This window comes from Ambystoma mexicanum, chromosome 2p (genome assembly GCF_040938575.1).
Source record: "Ambystoma mexicanum isolate Mex_15411 chromosome 2p, UKY_AmexF1_1, whole genome shotgun sequence".
NCBI lineage: Eukaryota > Metazoa > Chordata > Amphibia > Caudata > Ambystomatidae > Ambystoma > Ambystoma mexicanum.
Window position 1 is genome coordinate 1,337,126,397 of NC_090923.1, and position 24,011 is coordinate 1,337,150,407.

Consider the following 24,011-nt stretch of genomic DNA (forward strand, 5'->3'; position numbering starts at 1 on the left):
TAATATTACACATTATGAGCATTCTGCTTATTAGGATGACACTGAACAGTGTGAGGTATCTGCTTGTTTGCCTGCTTCTGCCTGTTTGCAATATAACACCTTACAAGTATTTTGCTTATCCGGATGACACTGAACAGTGTGACGTATCTGCTTGTTTGCCTGCTTCTGCTTGTTGGCAATATTACAAATTACAAGCATTCTGCTTATTTGGATGACACTGAACAGTGTGAGATATCTATTTGTTTGCCTGCTTCTGATTGTTTGCAAATGCAATATTACACATTACGAGCATTCTGCTTATTCGGATGGCACTGAACAGTGTGAGGTATCGGCTTGTTTGCCTGCTTCTGTCTGTTTGTAATATTGCACATTATGAGTATTCTGCTTATACGGATGACACTGAACAGTGCGAGGTATCTGCTTCTTTGCCTGCTTCTGTCTGTTTGCAATATTACACATTAAGAGTACTCTGCTTATTCAAATGACACTAAACAGTGTGAGGTATCTGCTTGTTTGCCTGCTTCTGCTTGTTTGCAGTATTACACATTACGAGTATTCTGCTTATTCTGATGACACTGAGCAGTGTGAGGTGTCTGCTTGTTTGCCTGCTTCTGCTTGTTTGCAGTATTACACATTACGAGTATTCTGCTTATTCTGATGACACTGAGCAGTGTGAGGTGTCTGCTTGTTTGCCTGCTTCTGCTTGTTTGCAGTATTACACATTAAGAGTATTCTGCTTGTTCGGATGAGACTGAACAGTGTGAGGTATCCGTGTGTTTGCCTGCTTCTGTTTGTAATATTACACATTATGAGTATTCTGCTTAATCCGATGACACTGAGGTGTGAGGTATCTGCGTGTTTGCCTGCTTCTGTCGGTTTGTAATATTACACATACTCAGCGAGGGCGCAATCAGAATGAAAGAGCCATTCTGATTGGCCCTCGCTGAGTCATTACCAGGCCGGGAATCCCTCTGTCGGGATTCCACACCTTTTGTCCCCAGCGGGGGGCGTGGCACCTCCTCAGCCAATGAGGATGCTCGAAGCGGGGACATCCCCGCTCCGAGCCTCCCCACAGCTGAGAGGCTGCCTTCACCCCCTGCCGGGGACGCAGGTAAGGCTTTGGCTTTTTTTTCCCCTCCCTCCTCCCACCTCCTTCCTCCCTTTCCTCCCCACCCCACTTACCTTCTATCCCTTGTCCCCAGTGGGGGACGATGGCAGCCTCCTGCTGTGTGGAGACTCGGAGCGGGGCCATCCCCGCTCTGAGCCTCCACACGGCTGGAGGCTTCTATCGTCCCCCACCGGGGACCCAGGAATGTTTTTTTTTTCCTTCCCTTCCGCCCTCCCAACCGCACTTACCTTCTTTTTTTTCGGGAGCGGATGCGCTGGAAACGCTTCTGTTTCCAGCGCGTCCGCTCCTGATGGCCGCCATGGAAAGGGAAAGTTGACTCCGTTTTCCCTTTTCATGACGGCCATTTTCTTTGATGTCTTTTTTTTCTTCTTTTTTCTGCTGCAGCGTTTTGGGACAAAAGAAAAGCTTTTAGTGCCCCGGTCACGCAGTTTTTGCGGGCAGGGGTACTAATAGCTATATGCCCATCGTGGTGGGCGCATTACCGACTCTGGCAATGCCCCGGGGCCCATAGTTATAGGCCCGAGTGAAGCTTCACTCGGGCCTATAACTATGGGCCCCGGGGCATATTGCTTAATTATGAGTATTCTGCTTATTCACCTCCTTGTGCTTGTTACATTAGGAGTTTTTAAGCTTGTTGGTATGCTGCTGCTTGTCTGCAATATGAAACATTCTGAACGTCGCTGGCATATCTAAAATATGAATACACTTCCATTTTTTTAGAACTTAAAATCTCAAGTTTAGTTGCCGCAATTTTCAACATTTTTGAAGCAGACATCACTTCATAGCAAAGCAATTTTTTTTTTAATCAAATACTTTATTTGATTTTAAGCATGAATAAACATTACACATATCTATACATTACAGGGAGAGGAGAGGAAGAGAGGGAGAGGAAAGGAAAAGGGGGGGATAAAACAACTTCAGGGAAAGGAAGGGGAAGAGAGATATGGGGCCTTAGCCCACGGGACTATCAAGTCTTCGATAAGGGAGCACGTGAATCAGCTTGTGCGTGCCGGATTCGCCAACCCGGGGTCGCCTCGCCCACTCCGTTCAACCTGTTTGTTACCTCTCGTCGGAAGCTTAGCCGTCCTCTTCCTATCTCTGCCAAATTTTGTCTGCTTTTTGCGGGCATCCCCTCGCTGCATACACCCTGCGTTCCATTATCACACAGATGTCCACGTCTGTGACCCATTGGTCATAACAGGGTGTTCTCTCTGATACCCATAGCTGCGCAATGTTCCTTCTGAGGACTGCTGTTGCGGTCGAACAGAGTAGTTTCTCATAGCGGGTCAGATCACTCGTTGGAAATGCCTAACAGGAGCTGGGCCGGTCCCCATTGTACTGGCTTGCCTATGACTCGGGAAAGTTTGTCACAGCATTTCCTCCATAATTGCTGTATTTTGTCGCATTCCCATATGATATGAAAGAAAGTTCCCTCCTCCTGTTTACAGCGTAGGCATCGTGCGTCTGGGGTTCTGCCTTCAGTTGAGTATAGTGGTATTCCTCAGAAGGAGGGAGGGCGAATTCAGAATGCAGTGTTTCAAACGGGGCCATTGTCCCTTCCCTTATTACGTCTCCGACTCTGGCAATACCGCTTCGGGCCCACGCGGGCCATTTGGGTAGTTTCTGTATTTCGGGGAGAAGGCTGTTGTTCCACAGAGGCTGAGCTAGAGTCAGTTTTGCATCCCATCCTATGTAGCGGTGTGCTTCCTTCCAGATGCGTGTGACATGAGTGTCCATGTTGAGAGCTGGTGTGCGGCATCGACCGCGATACAGGAGTTCCAGGGGTGAGGTTCCACCCTGAGTATCGATCCTTTTGATGTGCGGTAGGTCTCTGTCCGCATGGAGCATGTCATTCACCACCGCCATCTGACTGGCCCAGTAATAAGTCTGCAGTCTAGGCAACCCAATCCCACCCTCCCAGATGGACCTTTGAAGGGTAGAGAGAGCAATCCGCAGATGACCTCCGCTCCATAGCAGTTTACGAAGGATACGGTCCATCTTAAGGAATTCATGATGTGGGATATGCAGCGGTGCATTTTGCAGGATGTACAGAAACCTGGGGAGTGCGATCATTTTGAATAGGGCAGCTCTGCCCATCAGTGTTAGCGGCAGGGAGGTCCAATGGCGGGTGTCCTCTGCAAATCTCGTCACGACTGGGTGGAGGTTCAGTACTATATAGTCTGTAAGACGTTTTATGATAATTACCCCTAGGTATTTGAAGTGGTCTGTCCGCGGGGCGCGCGGCTGCCACGCTGCCCATGGGGAATAGGATGGACTTGGGCCAGTTCACGCGTAAGCCACTGAAGGCTCCATATTTCTTCAGCATATGTGTTACTTTGTGACAGGAGTTACATGGGTCTTTTAAGTAAATATGCAGGTCGTCCGCGTAGAGTGAGACTCTGTCCTCCCATATCCCCGACCAGTGGAAGCCCTCCCAAAGCGGTGAGTCACGTAGGAGAATAGCCAGGGGTTCGATGGCTATTGCGAAGATCATTGCTGACAGAGGGCAGCCCTGCCTAGTGCCTCGGCCCAGATTGAAAGGATCCGATTGCCAGCCATTAACCCTAGTCCTGGCCGTCGGGCATCTGTGCAGTAGCTGCACCCAGCTCATAAAATTTCCACCAAACCCCATGCGCCTCACTATGTGCCAGATGGCATCCCATCTCACCGAATCGAAGGCCTTCTCGAAGTCGATGGCCAGCAAGGCCAACGGGCCTTGTATACGGTCAGCTTTCTCCAGTGCCGCATGCAGTCTGTGGAGGTTCATGTGTGTCGATCTCTGGGGCATGAAGCCGCATTGGTCCGGATGAATCAGAGAGGGTATCACTTGTTGCAAACGATCTGCCAGTATCTTAGCTAGGATTTTAGTTTTGCTGTTAATAAGTGAGATGGGCCGGTATGAATTGCAGTTGTCAGGGGGCTTGTCTGGTTTGGGCAGTACAATTATTGTGGCTTCTCTTAGGTCTGGAGGTAGGATGCCCCGTTCTTTTGCGTGTTGATACATTCTCAGTAAGTGTGGGGCGATTACGCTGGACCCCACCTTCCGGCACAGTTCAATTGGGAAGCCGTTTGGGCCTGGGGATTTGCCCGTCTGGAGGGCAGACATAGCACACGACACCAGCAAAGCAATTTTAAGAAAACTGGTTCGAAAGCTTTCCGGTTCCTATGGATTAGAAAATGAATAAAAAGGCTTTTTATCAACTTCTTATAACTTTTGCTCAAGTGCATGGATCTGTCGGGTTCAGGAGTTTGCGCCATTTGGTGAAGATCCATCCACATGATGAAAAGTTATAGGGGAAAGTATTTTTCAAAGTTAACATAGAAAGTGGAATGTATTGACTTACCAACTCTATTACATTCACAATGATAACAAAGGGAGTGTTTACCCTGCCCCCCACGCCAGAGTGTCTAGCATTGCAAGGAAGCCCCCTTTCTATTTCTGGCATGCATTCAGATTCTGGTTGTTTGTTTAATGATCCCATACAACTCCTCCTAAAAGCAGGGAACAGCACCCCCTTATAGAAATTAGAGGGGATTAACAGAGGAGGAATTTGAAAACATTTGAGTACACATGTAGGCACCACTGCATACTGTTTCCTGCACTTTAAAAATGTTGGGGGATGGGGGGGGTTCTCTGCCCCTCCGAGCCTTAGCAAGCACTGATTTCGGCTTTCTTCTTGTAGGGTCTCCCTGGCAAGGAATGCAACCATGTTTCTGCTGCATTCTGGGCAAAGGAGAGGGAAGTAGCACGGGCAGAAATACTCTCTTGTCCGCCTGGATGGGAGGTGCCCTTCTCCACCCAGGGGTACTGTTGTGAAAGGTCTCAGGTGTCATCCATCTGTGTGGCGACATGCCAAAGTGGAAGCTCGTCACCTGAGCCCTCAGTGTGCCCCACCTAGGTTAAAACGCAGAATCTTCCAGAACAGCCTGCGTGTTCTCTTCTGGGAAAAGGTGTAAACCTGCCTCATTGCACCAGCTGCATAATCATGGAAATCAGTGTGCCCGTGCTCACGGCTTGATACGGTTGCCACCAACATTTAATTAAGTAATTTGTTATGCCGCGCTTAACACTGTGTAATATGGGGCCACTTTGAACATTATTTCCAGGGCCTATTTCGGTTCCCAGTCCACCCCTGCCGGAGACCAGTCTCTACGCTCAGGACCGCGACTCTAAGCGGTGTTGCTCTGCATTGTCTTGCTTTAAGCGGTGTTGCTCTGCATTGTCTTGCTTTAAGCGGTGTTGCTCTGCATTGTCTTGCTTTAAGCGGTGTTGCTCTGCATTGTCTTGCTTTAAGCAGTGTTGCTCTGCATTGTCTTGCTTCCAAGATAAATGTGTGGCTTCTGAGTTATCCTCCTGGGAAGTTCGTAGTTAGGTTGTTGACATTGGTTGCAGTTGTATCGTTTTCCTATATTTGTAATGCTTGACAGCTCTCCCCAGATATGGACATTAAATGAGATGGGGGCTTAAATCAGCAGAAGACCCGAGGTGAGCATCCTGCGCTTGAGGTGCCGTGTACTGCACAATACTGTCCCCAAAGGATAACCTCCGCACAAAGTGGCACTGTGTTGAACCAACAAAAAATATATAAAAGTATAAAAATGATCAAAAAAATATATAAAAGTATAAAAATGATCAAAAAATATATAAAACCGGATTTAGATTCGTCCTTGATTCTAGGGGCAGCCTGATCCTCTGGGACCCCCCCCCCTCGCCCTTGAAGCATGTGGAAGTGTAATAGCGTTCCATGCCAGAGAGTATCAAAAGTCACACATATGATATGTGCCTTCTAATTTGCTGCCCACACCGGCCCATGCACTGTCCACTTCCAGCATCATGCCCTTTATCTACTGCAGACCGATAAGAAGTCAGCCTACTGTAACCTGGCCATGTACCAAGGGGCCCGCTGCATCGGCCAGTAGTCCTTCGGTAGTGTTAGGGAATGGGCCCAGTGTGTTCTTTTGTGAGCTCCTTCAAGTTCAGCCTGTCCCAGAATCAGATAGACGGTGCCACTGCATAGTGCTGCACAGTCACACGCTGCAATGACTGCCGGCCAGTAACCAAGTGCACGCCCACACCCTGTTCTTAAGCCCTGTAAAAATTACATTTAATAACTTTCCTGCATTCCGCCTGTCAATCCAATGCAAGTGTGAGGCAGGTGACACCGAACTCTTGCAGGTTCTCAAAGCACACTGATGTGACGTCGACAGGCTTGCAGGTGCCAAGAAACACAACAAGAATGGACTTGTTCAGAGCAGAAGATATTTACCAGAGGGTCGTGGTAGCACCCCAGGCTCTCCAGAGAGTCAATGGGTGCAACCATCTCATGTGTCTTTTCTTAATTCTCAGATGAGCGAGCAAAAACTAAACAGGGAGTGGTTCAATGTCTTACCAAGACTTGGAGACGGTTCGTTCAAAGCTTGCCTGGGTCAGCAGTAGGTCACTGGACTAGTGGCTTAATGACAGGTCTGATGCCAGTGTAGGTTTGTCTTCTTTCCATACATACCGGTAACATAGCACAACTTAAAACATAACAGAGGAAGATAGCACAAGTCATAAAGTCACCACCGCAAAAACACTTGCCACTGCTCTCAGAAGAGCCACCAAGAAAGGGAGAAACCCAGACAAATGAACCCCTTAAGTGGCAGGCTATTATGCAATCCTATGCAAAAAGGACCAGCATACTCGTCCTTGGCCCTTATTAACCCCCTGTGCCGCGCCAGAGCAGGGTGGCAGAAGGGTTGTCAATGAGTGCAGTGTAGGGAGGCTGGTCGTACTACTGGCCATGCCCTGGCACTTAATATGACATTGAGGACTAGAAAAGCTCTCCCCTTTTCACCGTTCTCCATTGGGTTCCTTTTACCAGCACAGGAAGTTCCATGGGACTTCACAGTCTGGGCGCCAACCTTCTACCGTCACATTTATCCAAAAGGATAAGACCTGGCGGGCGGAACGGCATTTGCTCGCAGAACTCGACGGATGAACCGGCACCATTCATGAATGGTGCTGGTGCATACAACCTCCCCATTCCCACTGAGTCTAATAGGACTCAAAAGGGGAGTAATAATTACGGCACCCGGCAATGGGCTGGAATGCCCCGGTAATTGCCCATTGCTGGGTGCGTGTAAATTCATGACTCTGGCAGCAGCTGTGCCGGTATTTACCAGCACGGCTACTGCTGGACTCATAATGAGGCCCAATGGGTGTTAGGATTCCGTCTAATGGCAAGATCACTAGCTTTTCCTTTGTCCCATATCCGCGCCCACATAATTTTACTCTTCGGCTCCACTGGTTGATAGCTTTCGGACCCAAGTGGCTCAAAATACCATTGCCATCCATTAGAGAGGCCCACCCTCTCTAGTCATGATGGACCATGGCTCTGCAACCATGGGCCCTCCAGATGTTTTGAACTACAGCTCCTGTCAGCAACAGCCAGCATATTCAATGTTTGAGGTATAATGTGAATCGTAGTTCAACTAATCAGTTGATACGTAGGTTGCGGATTCCTACAATACACCATGTTCAAATAATAAAGTGCCTGGAGTGACTCCAGTCCTTCCTCCTCAGCTGTGGTCAACACGGTGCACACGCCGTCTAATGGGCAAAGAATGTGGCAACTTGCGGGTACCATTGGCATCCTCCTTTTCTCGTCCACTGTTTATTCCATGGATTCGCCCAGCCCATTCAACGTCCGCACATATACCATCCGACGCATAGAAAGTCACCACGACCTTCAGGAAGGCTCTCCAATCCTGCCTCTTCTCTTCAGAATCCTCACAGACTTAGTCCATCTCCGGGGTGAACCATTACCCACCCTGACAGGAATGCGTGGGCTCCTTGACTCTCCTAATCCCCTGACAATCTGTCGCAGCACCCATCCACTCACCTGTTATCTATGGGCTGCTACTAGAGACCTAGCCAATCCCTACCTACCTTTGTGCTGGATCAAAATGCACACATGCATTTCATTTCTTTTTTAAAAAAAGTTTTATTTGTTTATTGGGCGCCGAAAGCCCTCGGCAACAGGGCGCTACATTTACACATGAAATGACAATTAAGGGACGGGACAATTAGAAGAATTTACCACCGAAGGGGCAGGTCCCCAAAGTTATTCAAACAAGAATGTTTTCAGTTGTTTCCTAAACTTTAGGTAGTTTGTTTCCAAACGTAGTTCCGCATTGAATTCTTGTCGAAAGTGGTCACGACAATGAAAGATCGCCCTAGGCCTCTTGCTCTTTGGGTTCTGCCAACAGCTAGTAAGCCCCTAGATCCAGAGAGGAGTTGGTGCTGGGGGAAATAGACTCTTAAGCTTTCCTTCAGGAAGACCGGGGGCCACTGAAAGTGCCTTAAAGTGTATTCTGGCGGCCACGATCATTCAATGGAGTCCTTTAATGGCCTGTGTTATGTGTTCTCTTCTGGGAGTATCGCACACAACACGCACAGCGTAGTTTTGTAGAATTTTGAATTTTTAGGCTGTTGCTGTTTCCGGCAACTAGCAGAGCATTACAATAATCAATTTGTGTGGCATGAGAACTGCTCTAACTAGGGAGGCACGATTCGTCTGCGAAAGAAATGGTTCAGCAAGCCTTAACACTTTCAGATGGTATTGAGCATTTCCTAAAATGCTGTCTACCTGCGCATCTGAGCTTAGCAAGGCATCCATATATACTCCCAGCGTTTTTGACCTTGGTCAAGATCTTTATCTGGTTATCCTCAATGGCCAGCTGGGAGTAGTCTGCATTTAATTTGGATCTTGCGTGCATGGAGCCGAAGATCATCAACTTAGTCTTGGCTGGATTTAGACACAGCCAATTTTGGTCCATCCATCTCTTGACCAGATCATAGATGTCCGAGAGCCTGGTTTGATCAAAGGCATAATCAGCACTTAGCTCCATAAGGAGTTGGGTGTCATCAGCATAGTTACAGAAGAGGACGTTGGTTGAGGTGAGGAGATCACAGAGGCGTCTGAGGTACAGATTGAACAGGACCAGGGATAGGTATACGCCCTGTGAAACTCCGAAGTATATTTGTTCCGGGTCTGAGGAGGCCTCTCCCCAGCATAGGCGTGAGGCTCTATTGCTCAGAAAAGAGTTGATCCAGTCTACAGCCCTGTTGGGCTACTCTCCATGGGAGGCAAGACAATTCAGTAGGCGTCCATGATCCACCAGGTCAAACGCAGCCGATAGGTCCAATAGGATAAGTATTCCGGGTTTGCTCTGTTCTATGATGTTCAGCATATGGGTTTGGATCTCAATTAATACGCTTTCGGTGCCATGCTGGGCACAAAAGCCATATTGTTTGGGATGGAAAATCCTAGCTATTTCCAGATGTTGTTGCAACTGAAGCGTGGCTAGTTTGTCGATGACCTTCAGTAAGAAGAGCAAATTCATAATGTGCTTTTTAAGCAATGGGATAACTGCAGCCTTTTTGATGATGTCTGGTATGATGCTGTAGTCGAAGTAAGAGTTACCAAAACGGACCAAGAAAGGGGCAAAAAGATTGGAGTTTTGCAAAATGAGTTTAGAGGTGTGTGGGGTGCATAGAGTGAAGCACCTCAAGCATTTCGCCCTTGGTTATATGAATAATGGCAATGGGGGGTCTGAGCAGCTTTTCTTGGGAAGCAACCGCCACAGGGGGGTGGATAGTCTCCATTGAGAGAGCTGAAATGTTAGTCTGTGCAGTTTCAATTTTATTAGCAAAAGCCTGCCTCCTTACAATCCTCTACAGTGGGTGGTGATAGCAGGGGCTGCATCTTAGGTTTTTCGATGTTTCTGTAAACCTTGAAAAGTTGGTTAGAATTATTTTTTGGCAGCCTCAATTTCATGATTGGAAAAATGACGTCTAGCTTGAAGAACGAGATCATTATGTAGCTTCTGTGTGGATTTCCATTTTTCCTGATTCTCCTCAGTTGGAAATGTTCTCCATCTTCGTTCCGCCTTTCTTTTTTCCAGTTATTTTACAGACTAGAGTAGGGCTATACCAAGGATGTTTGGCCACCCCATCTCTAAGCACCTTGGATCTGAAGGGGACCACTCTGTCCACAACTGAGATAAAGTCTTGTTATATACCTCTACTAAGATGTTAGGGCTCTCAGTGTCTGATGTGAGGGCCATCATCTGGTTGAGACACTCTTCTAAGACAGCAGGGGTTATATTTCTGAAATTTCTGCTTTTAGGCGGGTTATGTTCCCTGGTGAGTTTATCAGGGAGAATGATATAGCCCTCTACAAAGCGGTGGTCCGACCACAACCACAGCCTGGTATACGTGATATTTGTCATGGTATTTCTAGTAACAACGCAATCCAGGGTGTTGCCCCCAGAGTGAGTAGGTTCTGTGTTGATGGTTCGGAGATCCAAACGTTTGAGGTGTCGTTCTAATTAATTCGCCTCCTTATCGTTTGGGTTACCCAGCCAATAGTTCATGTCACCCAGTAGGACGGTAGAGCTGTTATGTTTGTCTAGAGGGGCAAGTAGGTGTGTCAGTTCTTCTACACAAGTTTGGATGGGCTTTGGGGGTCAGTAAATCATCATTTAATGTATGCATTGGTTCCTATCAGGGAGGACAAGTAAGTGCAGGATTTCCACATTCAATGGGGCCTTCGAAAACTTGTAGGCCAGATTTTATTAAGAAAGCCGCGCCTCCCTCAATCCCATTAACCCGATTATTCCCATAGAAGTTGTATCCTGGTGGAGCGGTCAGATAGGTTTTGGGGCCACAGGCATCATTTAACCAAGTCTCAGTTATACCCATAATATCCACATTCTCTTACGGGACATAACCCGGTATATCTGTGGCAGGTTTACTGAGTGACCGGGTATTTAGTAGTGATATTTTAATTGCGGCAGGGTCCAGTGTAAAGTCTGGGGATGGGTCAGGTTTACTGTGTTTTGGGTCGAAACTATCAATGTTTACGGTCTCGCCCTCTAGGAGGCTGACCGAAGGAAAGGTTCTTGTGTCCTCAGCAATCTCTAAGTGAGCATCCGCCTGTGATTTGATCTTGGGCATGTTTAAGATCTCCTCACATCTCACATCTATGACTACAGTCTTCTAACGGGCGTTCATGCCCACAGTGCTTCAAGGCCGTAACAATAGCAGTAAGCGCTATACAAATGCCAAATAACATAGCATAACAGGACTGGGTAGGATAGACGCATCCCTGCTGCCATGATTGTGGAGAAAGGTGGTGGGTTCCTCTTCACATTTATTGGTTTTGTCTGAAAGTCCACTTTCATTGGAAAGAAATTCGGGGCGCCAACAAGAATAACTTTTGCTCTTAATGCTGCGTAACCCTTACATTCATGATCTGCCCAACACTGATAGGAAAATTCTTTATATATTAACCATAGCATCTAAACTGCAGATAGGTGCCCCCTGGTGGAAGGACACTCCACCTTCTACTGCACAATGGTTGTCTCGTATCGGGGAACAAATGGTGCTGGAGGAGGTCTCGTTCTTCCTTTCAGCAGACAATGCATCTTTTTTTAAAGTGCGGACTCCGATAGTGATGGTTCTCAATTAGTATTTTAAGAATCTTTCATGCCGGCATGGATCAAAGATGGTGAATCTGTTCATTGTATAACTTAGGACATTGCTGCGCGAGACCGGGTCCCACCTGAGAGGGGTATGTAAGAGAGTAGAGGAATCTGTTCATTGGATATCATAGGACACTGCTGCACGAGACAGGGTCCCACCTGAGAGGGGTATGGTAAGAGAGTAGAGGAATCTGTTCATTGGATAGCATAGGACAGTGCTGCGCGAGATGGGGTCCCACCTGAGTGGGGTATGGTAAAGGGTAGAGGAATCTGTTCATTGGATAGCTTAGGACACTGAAGGTCGAGACAGGGTCCCACCTGAGTGGGGTATGGTAAGGGGGTATTTCTGCACAAGACGGGGTCCCACCTGAGTGGGGTATGGTAAGAGGGTAGAGGAATCTGTTCATCGGATATCATAGGACACTGCTGCGCGAGACCGGGTCCCACCTGAGAGGGGTGTGGTAAGAGGGTAGAGGAATCTGTTCATTGGATATCATAGGACACTGCTGCACGAGACAGGGTCCCACCTGAGTGGGGTATGGTAAGAGAGTAGAGGAATCTCTTCATCGGATATCATAGGACACTGCTGCGTGAGACCGGGTCCCACCTGAGAGGGGTGTGGTAAGAGGGTAGAGGAATCTGTTCATTGGATATCATAGGACACTGCTGCACGAGACAGGGTCCCACCTGAGTGGGGTATGGTATGAGGGTAGAGGAATCTGTTCATTGGATAGCATAGGACAGTGCTGTGCGAGATGGGGTCCCACCTGAGTGGGGTATGGTAAAGGGTAGAGGAATCTGTTCATTGGATAGCTTAGGACACTGAAGGTCGAGACAGGGTCCCACCTGAGTGGGGTACGGTAAGGGGGTATTGCTGCACAAGACGGGGTCCCACCTGAGTGGGGTATGGTAAGAGGGTAGAGGAATCTGTTCATTGGATATCATAGGACACTGCTGCGCGAGACCGGGTCCCACCTGAGAGGGGTGTGGTAAGAGGGTAGAGGAATCTGTTCATTGGATATCATAGGACACTGCTGCACGAGACAGGGTCCCACCTGAGTGGGGTATGGTATGAGGGTAGAGGAATCTGTTCATTGGATAGCATAGGACAGTGCTGTGCGAGATGGGGTCCCACCTGAGTGGGGTATGGTAAAGGGTAGAGGAATCTGTTCATTGGATAGCTTAGGACACTGAAGGTCGAGACAGGGTCCCACCTGAGTGGGGTACGGTAAGGGGGTATTGCTGCACAAGACGGGGTCCCACCTGAGTGGGGTATGGTAAGAGGGTAGAGGAATCTGTTCATTGGATATCATAGGACACTGCTGCGCGAGACCGGGTCCCACCTGAGAGGGGTGTGGTAAGAGTGTAGAGGAATCTGTTCATTGGATATCATAGGACACTGCTGCACGAGACAGGGTCCCACCTGAGTGGGGTATGGTAAGAGAGTAGAGGAATCTGTTCATCGGATATCATAGGACACTGCTGCGTGAGACCGGGTCCCACCTGAGAGGGGTGTGGTAAGAGGGTAGAGGAATCTGTTCATTGGATATCATAGGACACTGCTGCACGAGACAGGGTCCCACCTGAGTGGGGTTTGGTAAGAGAGTAGAGGAATCTGTTCATTGGATAGCTTAGGACACTGAAGGTCGAGACAGGGTTCCACCTGAGTGGGGTATGGTAAGAGGGTAGAGGAATCTGTTCATTGGATAGTGCAGGACACTGCTGCGCGAGACGGGGTCCCTCCTGAGTGGGGTATGGTAAGAGGGTAGAAGAATCTGTTCATTGGATAGCGCAGGACATTGCTGCACGAGACGGGGTCCCACCGGAGTGGGGTATGGTAAGAGAGTAGCGGAATCTGTTTATTAGATAGCTTAGGACACTGCTGCGTGCGATTGGGTTCCAACTGAGTGGGGTATGGTATGAGGGTAGAGGAATCTGTTCATTGGATAGCTTAGGGCAGTGCTGCGTGAGACGGGTCCCACCTGAGTGGGGTATGGTAAGATGGTAGAGGAATCTGTTCATTGGATAGCTTAGAACACTGCTCCGCGAGACGGGGTCCCACCTGAGTGGGGTATGGTAAGAGGGTAGAGGAATCTGTTAATTGGATAGCTTAGGACACTGCTGTGCGAGATGGGGTCCCACCTGAGTGGGATATGGTAAGAGGGTAATCTGTTCATTGGATAGCGTAGGACGCTGCTGACAGGGTCCCACATGAGTGGGGTATGGCAAGAGGGTAGATGAATCCGTTCACGGGACTGCGTAGGACACTGCTGTAGGAGACGGGTCCCATCTGAGTGGGGTATGGTAAGAGGGTAGAGGAATCTGTTCATTGGATAGCTTAATACGCTGCTGCACGAGACGGGTCCCACCTGAGTGGGGTATGGTAAGAGCTTAGGACACTACTGTACGAGATGGGGTCCCACCTGAGTGGGGTATGGTAAGAGGGTAGAGGAATCTGTTCATTGGATAGCTTAATACGCTGCTGCACGAGACTGGGTCCCACCTGAGTGGGGTATGGTAAGAGCTTAGGACACTGCTGCACGAGACGGGGTCCCACCTGAGTGGGGTATGGTATAAGGGTAGAGGAATCTGTTCATTGGATAGTTTAGGGCACTGCTGCCCGGGACGGGGTCCCGCCTGAGTGGGGTATGGTAAAATGGTAGAGGAATCTGTTCATTGGATAGCTTAGGACGCTGCTGCGCGAGACGGGGTCCCACCTGAGTGAGGTATCGTAAGAGGGTAGACGAATCTGTTCATTGGATATCATAGGACACTGCTGCACGAGACAGGGTCCCACCTGAAAGGGGTATGGTAAGAGGGTAGAGGAATCTGTTCATTGGATCGCTTAGGACACTGCTGCACAAGACGGGGTCCCACCTGAGTGTGGTATGGTAAGAGGGTAGAGGAATCTGTTCATTGAATAGCGTAGGATGCTGCTGCACGAGACGGGGTCCCACCTGAGTGGGGTATGGTAAGAGAGTAGAGGAGTCTGTTCATTGGATAGCTTAAGACACTGCTGCACAAGACGGGGTCCCACCTGAGTGTGGTATGGTAAGAGGGTAGAGGAATCTGTTCATTGGATAGCACAGGACACTGCTGCGCGAGACGGGGTCCTACCTGAGTGGGGTATGGTAAGAGAGTAGAGGAATCTGTTCATTGGATAGCTTAGGACAAGGCTGCATGAGACGGGGTCCCACCTGAGTGGGGTATGGTAAGAGGGAAGAGGAATCTGTTCATTGGATAGCTTAGAACACTGCTGTGCAAGACGGGGTCCCACCTGAGTGGGGCATGGTAAGAGGGTAGAGGAATCTGTTCATTGGATAGCTTAGGACACTGCTGCGCGAGACGGGGTCCCAGCTGAGTGGGGTATGGTAAGAGCTTAGGACACTGCCGCGGGTGACGAGGTCCCACCTAAGTGGGGTATGGTATAAGGGTAGAGGAATCTGTTCATTGGATAGTTTAGGGCACTGCTGCGCGGGACGGGGTCCCTCCTGAGTGGGGTATGGTAAGATGGTAGAGGAATCTGTTCATTGGATAGCTTAGGACGCTGTTGCGCGAGACGGGGTCCCACCTGAGTGTGGTATGGTAAAAGGGTAGAGGAATCTGTTCATTGGATAGCGCAGGATGCTGCTGCGCGAGACGGGGTCCCACCTGAGTGGGGTATGGTAAGAGAGTAGAGGAATATGTTCATTGGATAGCTTAGGACACTGCTGCACAAGACGGGGTCCCACCTGAGTGTGCTATGGTAAGAGGGTAGAGGAATCTGTTCATTGGATAGCGCAGGACACTACTGTGCGAAACGGGGTCCTACCTGAGTGGGGTATGGTAAGACAGTAGAGGAATCTGTTCATTGGATAGCTTAGGACACTGCTGCATGAGACGGGCTCCCACCTGAGTGGGGTATGGTAAGAGGGAAGAGGATTCTGTTCATTGGATAGCTTAGGACACTGCTGTGCAAGACGGGGTCCCACCTGAGTGGGGTATGGTAAGAGGGTAGAGGAATCTGTTCATTGGATAGCTTAATACGCTGCTGCACGAGATGGGGTCCCACCTGAGTGGGTATGGTAAGAGCTTAGGACACTGCTGCACGAGACGGGGTCCCACCTGAGTGGGGTATGGTATGAGGGTAGAGGAATCTGTTCATTGGATAGCTTAGGACACTGCTGCGCGAGACGGGGTCCCTTCTGAGTGGGTATGGTAATGGGTAGAGGAATCTGTTCATTTGATAGCTTAGGACACTGCTGTGCAAGACGGGGTCCCACCTGAGTGGGGTATGGTAAGAGGGTAGAGGAATCTGTTCATTGGATAGCTTAGGACACTGCTGCGCGAGACGGGGTCCTAGCTGTGTGGGGTATGGTAAGAGTTTAGGACACTGCTGCGGGAGACGAGGTCCCACCTGTGTGGGGTATGGTAAGGGGGTAGAGGAATCTGTTCATTGGATAGCTTAATATGCTGCTGCACGAGACGGGGTCCCACCTGAGTAGGGTATGGTAAGAGCTTAGTACACTGCTGCACGAGGCGGGGTCCCGCCTGAGTGGGGTATGGTATGAGGGTAGAGGAATCTGTTCATTGGATAGATTAGGACACTGCTGCGCAAGACGGGGTCCCTTTTGAGTGGGGTATGGTAAGAGGGTAAAGGAATCTGTTCATTGGATAGCTTAGGACGCTGCTGCGCGAGACGGGGTCCCACCTCAGTGGGGTATGGTATGAGGGTAGAGGAATCTGTTCATTGGATAGATTAGGACACTGCTGCGCAAGACGGGGTCCCTTCTGAGTGGGGTATGGTAAGAGGGTAGAGGAATCTGTTCATTGGATAGCTTAGGACTCTGCTGCGCGAGACGGGGTCCCACCTCAGTGGGGTATGGTAAGAGGGTAGAGGAATCTGTTCATTGGATAGCTTAGGAAGCTGCTGCACGAGACGGGGTCCCACCTGAGTGAGGTATGGTAAGAGGGTAGAGGAATCTGTTCATTGGATAGCTTAGGACACTGCTGCGCGAGACCGGGTCCCACCTGAGAGGGATATGGTAAGAGGGTAGAGGAATATGTTCATTGGATAGTGTAGATGAATTGAATGTCCAGATGAAAGGAGGTATTTCCCAAGGGTGCTGCGAAGCCTTGCTGGTCAGTAATGGTAGCGGGGTGCCCTGAGTTATAGGAGAAGTTTCTGTCAGTGTACATAACATAGCTTCGTAACTCATCACACGGTTCGAGAATTAGCACAACTCCAATGTATTGCACAATCTATATTGTGACGACTGTTTCTTTTCTGTTTATTCTTTCTCTTTTCTTTCGTGATGATTTGCCCGAAGGTGTCATTGTTTTTTTATTTTTATTTTTTATTGTGTCTTTAGTTTATAAAACTTTAACACAGATACAACAATACACCAATAAAACAGCATCAAATATGATGAAATCCTACACATCGTTTACCTTATAATTCATACTCATCCAATACAGTTCCATTGATCCCACCCACTCAAAGCTGCAAGTTATACATATGTGCCCCTGTCACAGCCTGAATCATTTTAAAGAAGCGTCCAAGTGCAAGAGTCAATGAAAGATTTCGCCCCTCAAACAATTAATTCCGAACCCACTCAGTAACCAATTTACCCGGCGGAGTCACACATCGCCCAAAATAGTGGCTCCTGTGGGCAGAGAGGGCCGAACATGACACAACCCAGAGTCTCCAGGACTGTAAAGTCTTTTCACCACAACATCGAGAGGTCCATTCCTCTGATGGCCTGCCTCTGGTTCTGCCCTGATTTCATCGGTTTGATTGTATGGAACTGAAGGTGAAAGAAAGGATCCGGGAACATACGTGTTTACTTAACATGCGTGCTGCTTACTGTATGTAGACCTTTGAATAAAGAGAGTTAGCACAGTGAGCAGTGCAAGTGGGCGCCCCTTACCACTAGCCGATTAATCATATGCTGACACTGACTGCGCTTTTATAAAGACGCAGAACTCCGAGTTCCGTACATTGATAATCGTTTGGTTCGCCTTATTAAAATTCCTGCTGTCAACCTCTCCCTTACACAACTCCCTGGGGCCACGGCTGTTTCCAATCACGTGCGCGCGCCTTGTTTACCAATGACTCCGCATCTGTGAGCGTTAATACGACACAATTGAACTGTATTTGTATTGTTGCCATGTTGGGGATGCTTACAAAGTGCGCAATCCCTCACGGAAGACACCACGTCGCGGAACCGCAGGAAAAAGGGTTCAAGAAATCCCTCCACTCTCAAGCATGTGACGTCGGATGACACTTGCAATTCGGAAACAGGTTTGGACTACGTTACTTCCCACAAACATGCAAAGGCACCGTTCACATACTGCCAGGTGTCCGGTCAAATGGTCGACAGACAAATGGTCGACAGGACAATTGGTCGACACAATTTGGTCGACAGGTCAAATGGTCGAATTTTTTTTAAATTTATATATATATTTTTCAGGTTTTCGTTTAGGGAAAAAAAGGGGGTTTTAGAAAAAAAAAGGGGGTTGGGGGACCCCCCCCCCCCGCCCCAAAAAAAAACAATTGTGAAGAAACATTTTATTCGACTAGTTGACCTGTCGACCTTTTGGTGTCGACCAATTGTCCTGTCGACCATTTATTTTCGACCAAATGACCTAGAACCGTACTGCCATGCTTCCTTCTGTGAAACACAATAGGCACCCTTTTTCCTCAAGAGACCAACGAGCTTCCAACAGGCACATCCCAGACGCTCAAGCAGTGGTGGCAAACAAGATGATTTAGAGACAGCACATGACATCAACACAGAAGGGTGCAAAAGGGTGATCGGAAGGCATCTCTCACCAGAAGCCCACACCTACCAGACACAGGCACCCACACCTCGCAGTTAACACCCTAAAATCCTACGTGAGACATGTACAGCTGGCGCACATCAGATGAAACCTTCAACCAAGAATATCACCTTGACATCCATTTGCACAGAAGCCTCAAAGCAGTAACCGACACAAATGCATGGATATTGGGGGAGGTGGCAAGAACCCGTCTCCTAGGAGGACTGAGCCCAAGAGGTAGCCACTGCAAGCAGTGCACAATCTGCAGAGGAATCCAACCAAGTACCCATTATGCATCCCGCACACCCATCAGCTCCATGAAGCCGTGCAAACTGCAGACCACACGCTTTACACAATGCTGGTTGTAGAATGGCTTGGAGACGCTAAAGCTTATCCTGCTTTGAGAATTGCTAAACTGTGCAAATGTGAATGGTGGTCAGAAAAGTGAGTTTGGTTTATTTATTTATTTTATTTGTAATGCGCATCGACAAAGCCGTAGGCATATTCGACAAAACAAATGAGGACGAAAGGCAGGGCAAGTGTGGGCAAAACATCTAGCAGAAAAGGAGTGTCTGAAGTGTCTGTTTGAATTTCAGAAAGCTGCTACAAGCCCTCAGGTCAGGCGGAAGAACATTTCATATCCTGGGGGCTGTGTGGGCAAAGGAGTTCTGTGCAACCATGGCCAGTCTTGCATTGGGGATGAGCAGAAGATTAGAGTTGTTTGCTCTCAGGACTCTTCTCTGTGGAAACCGGACCACTTTCTGAGCGAGATATCTAGAGACATTTCTGTGGTTATGATAGCATGACTCCTAGGACAATGACCGGGTGGTCACTTCCCTGCAAATGCATGGAAGGAGGACCAGCAGCGTTTTGACGTATCCGTCGTTTATACTGCACTCTGAGAAACAAATATCTGACACATTGCTTCAGAGACTGCTAGCAAAGGCACCCCAGAGAAGCTTCCATCTTACGCAAGTCCACTGCTCACCCGTGCGGGATATTGGCCGTTGCAAATTTACTGCGTGCCAATCGGGTGACACCCGCTACGTTTTTAGCCCTCAGGAGTCACGACAAAGGACTGATCCTAGCTTGAGTGATGAGAACAGGAAGGGTTGAGAGCAGGCATTGTAGCAATGGGTTGCTTCCCTTGATGTTTGCACTATTTGGATTTGCACTTTAATCCCTGCTCCTATTTACAGCAAGGTTTTATTTTTTGCATTTTAGTTTGTTTTAATTAGATGTGTAATCCTGTTTTTATATGTTAGTCTGAGTCTATATGTGTCCGCCCCAATGCCTGCAGGCTTTCGGCGCAATATAAATAAATAAATAAATAAATGTATGTTGGTGGTATTGTTTTATTGAATAACCAGTACCATTTCTATTGTATCCTCTTTTTAGCACGTTCTCTTTTGAACATACTGTGTTGCTAACCCATTTATTTTTGGAATAATATATGTTTGTGATATCCGGTGTTTTATGGATGATAGTCTGAAACCAACTAAATGAACAAACTACTCACTCACCTGTGATTGCAAGGGAGGCTCTGTCAACAGACTGACCCCCACAACGATTCCAACCGTCAGGGCGCAGAGGATGATGGCGAAGTGCAAGTAGTGGACGTCCTTGATCACTGATGGCCTCTCGTCGTAGACGCCGCAACGCGGGACAGGGTAGATAAACTCCATGATCATCCGGACCAGGCCAATCACCAGTCCCACCATCAAACCCCAGAAGGCACCCTGAAAAACAAAGGCCCCGCTGAGATCATTGATGTCGGCTGTTTACCATCCAGTCCATCATGAGAATAGTTCAGGAGATATTGACATTCAGGCCTGGGTGATAATGGCTTCCACACTTACCAAGGCGCGTGCACACATGCATTAACACATCTGGGTACACTGCAGCGCGGGTGACATATCAAGCTCAAGATCAAACAGAGCAAAGAAATTCAGGGGCAGAGCTTGCTCATTGAGCCATCAGTTTCCTTGATGAATTATTGATGCTTGCACAGGCCTCTTCGTTGCATCACTCTTACTATCCCAGCCCCTGCTCTACTAGATCCAGTATTTCCTCCCCAATTGACTAAGATTTTAGATTGCGCCGCATCTCTTACTGGATCCCTGTACCGTGGGGCATAGAGGCCACTGTGCCCAAGATCGCTTCCCTTAGACTGGAGCACCTATGTAGAACTGACCATGTTTCCAGCTTTAGATTAAAGATCTTCTATAGACAAATACATGTTATGGGGGGGGTTTCAATACATTTGTACCCCAGACAGTGCTGTGGACAACCTTCCACAGCACCATTTTCAGCTCATGTGTGTCATTGAGGAAGAGGAACAGCCATATGCAAATCAGTCTGGTACTGCCACCAATGAGAGCAGAAAACAAGATAAGAGTTCCCCTGCACACTATCATTGTTTTGGCCTACGATAGGGTGCAGGGGACGGGAGTTCCCTCATTCTTGGGAACATTTCCCGCCCAGGTGTCAGGGCAGGCTTTCTCTCCCCTGCACCTTACGGTTAGGAATTGCATCCTCAAATTATACATTCACCTATGTTTACTAACATATATACACCTAGAAGGAGTGCATTGTACATATTTTATGTTACCAATGAGAGCAGTCCAGCCTGAACTGCTAGGCCATGTCCTCGCTGCACGGAACCACAAGCAACCTCGTCAGTGAGGTGCAGCTTGGTTCTCTATGACATAGCGTGCAACTGACCCACATCTGGGTATACCCTGTCTCACAAAGGGGTACAAGCTATTGCAAAGCCTGATTTGCATGTGATCTTTATCCTTGTGTAATGCCTTAGCGGGCCAAATAACTGTGGTCTAGAGGTTGCCTAGTGCAATGCTAATGATTATGATTGATTCAAAACCTTCCCGGAATCAACCTTTGGTTTTGCTCATGCTTCTTCCACATGTAGGGATGCTTCACTATGGCAAATGTTTGCCAACAGAGTGTAGTGTTCCAGAGATGAAGGGGTTTCGCCTGCACCACATAAACAGTTTACGGGTGAATGCTCTACATCATGCATCTTTCCTCGGATCCCTCTCCCTGCCCCCTTAAATAGTTGCATGTGAGTTTCATAGACCCATTCTTTCCCATTTATTGGGCACTTTCATCCTTAGAGCCCCCTTTACCATGGAGCAAGATTGGTCACTGAGATGACTTCAACTCCTTAGACCACACATGTCATAACACAGATCGTTTTTCATCATTCAGATACATTCCTTTACTTCTGGTCACTTCTTGTCTCTTGAATCCCTTCTCTGCCCCCAACAAGTCACCTCTCCTGGATCATGTGCCCTACCATGTTCCACTTATCTTAGTTCAGAGCACGCCTCCTCCAGCAGACTGTTTTCCACAAGCATGCCCATGCCACCATCTCCCAAGCATGCCACCATCTCCCAAGCATGCCGCCATCTGCGAAGCATGCCGCCATCTCCCAAGCATGCCGCCATCTGGCAAGCATGCCGCTATCTCCCAAGCATGCCGCCATCTCCCAAGCATGCCGCCATCTCCCAAGCATGCCGCCATCTCCCAAGCATGCCACCATCTCCCAAGCATGCCGCCATCTCCCAAGCATGCCGCCATCTCCCAAGCATGCCGCCATCTCCCAAGCATGCTGCCATCTCCCAAGCATGCCGCCATCTCCCAAGCATGCCGCCATCTCCCAAGCATGCCACTATCTCCCATGCATGCCGCCATCTCCCAAGCATGCCACCATCTCCCAAGCATGCCGCCATCTCCCAAGCATGCCACCATCTCCCAAGCATGCCATCTCCCAAGCATGCCGCCATCTTCCATGCATGCCACAATCTCCCAAGCATGCCGCCATCTCCCAAGCATGCCACCATCTCCCAAGCATTCCATCTCCCAAGCATGCCACCATCTCCCAAGCATGCCGCCATCTCCCAAGCATGCCGCCATCTCCCAAGCATGCCACCATCTCCCAAGCATGCCGCCATCTCCCAAGCATACTGCCATCTCCCAAGCATGCCACTATCTCCCTTAGATCTCCCTTAGACGTCTGCCCCTTGGCACCCCAGTTCCATTTTTAGATCATTTATGATCGCTCAGATTACATCCCAGCTATCAGACTGTAAATGATCTCTTTACAAGACTCATTCTCCCACACTTAAATCACTAATTCGCTCTCGCCCATGGGTCTCTTCTCCTCATTAACCCTTTCACTGCAGGGGATGAAATGCTTTCCTGTGGAAGTTAAGAAGCATATGCACGTCCACATGGAAGAGAAAGGGTTAAAACACTAAAAATCATGACACTGTTTCGCCTCGCTTAGATCATGATCATATATGTTCCCTTAAATAGTTACTTATTGCTTGGCTCATGATTCCACCAGACCATACCTCTCATCTGGAAGGTCACTTTTTCAATACCAGACCTCTTATGCTACTCTGTTCCTTTCCCAACATATTCTGTTTTGGGCCATTCTCCTCCCCATGTAGTTTTACCCTAGATTCTACTTCTTCCCAGTAACCATTCACTCCCCTTCTAAGATTCCTCATCCCATAGAGCAGCATTCAATTAGATCACATGTTCTATTGTTCGTCATTTCTCCTGCGCCTAGATGCCTCTGGGTTTTGTGTGCGTTATGAATGAATAAATAAATAAAAATCTGGCTCACTGCCCAGCCCTTACATCAAATCTGCTCATTTACATTATGCTTCCCAGCATGGATAATGTACATACGAAGCTGCGGGATCATCAACAGTATAGGTTGCACCTCACTAGTAAATACTACGGGCAATCTCTGGCATCGAGCAGAGGTAATATCGCAGCCGAATTTCACGTGTGGGCCAACTTGGCGCAGAGCAAAGCACTTTTAGCTACACGTTATCCACGACGTGGAAACTTATTTTTTTAGCACAATGCTTTTCTCTGCCATAAGTTGGCACACACTTAAAATGTGTAGATAAGGAAACAAGACTACCCTGTTAGCTCCAGTGGATCCCAGAGATTGCCCCTGTGAAGGGGCACGTTGTTGGAAATGGATTGGCCACTGGTTTCGCCACTCAAGCCCTTAAAACGAAGGAGCAACGCTAACAAAGATGTCGCATACAGACGTGAAGATTGGTAGCCATCCGAGCAGAATAGTGGGGCTAGGTAAACACAATGGGCCTGATTCACAGAACGTTTTCCTATGGGATTGTGCCATTATAAATTGCCTCTACTAATGCGTCTAGACAGGGATGAAAATAAGCATCGGAAACTGCTCCTTCAGATTCCACTAGGCCCTCCTAATGCATTGTGACTTCTCGAGCTTGATGTGCGTCCAATAGGAGAGAGCCAGTCTCCTTGAACCCAGTAATATATTGGGCTATGTTATGCAGCACCGAGGAACTGAAGAAATACCGAGATGTGGTTAAGCATCCTTTCCTCTTATCATTAGGATCGCTTATATAGCGCCACACGGCCAAAGGCCTCAGTGCGCAAGTGGTCCAGTGAGCAAGAACAAGACAAAGGTCAGAAGGATGTGACACAAAAAGATCTAACCTTAGAATTAAAAAGAAAGGTTTTAATT

At 48.3% G+C, this 24,011-nt stretch overlaps 1 protein-coding gene across 3 annotated transcripts in view; it reads right to left on the minus strand.

Annotated features, from left to right (window-relative positions):
• Nucleotides 1-24,011, minus strand: part of SLC5A10 (solute carrier family 5 member 10) — a 1,126,075-nt gene that overhangs the window by 27,970 nt on the left and 1,074,094 nt on the right. For all 3 annotated transcript variants that reach the window (XM_069645685.1, XM_069645684.1, XM_069645682.1), the window contains one exon: nt 19,984-20,199. In XM_069645685.1, coding sequence (XP_069501786.1) covers nt 19,984-20,199 — 216 coding nt within the window. The remainder of the gene's footprint in view (nt 1-19,983; nt 20,200-24,011) is intronic.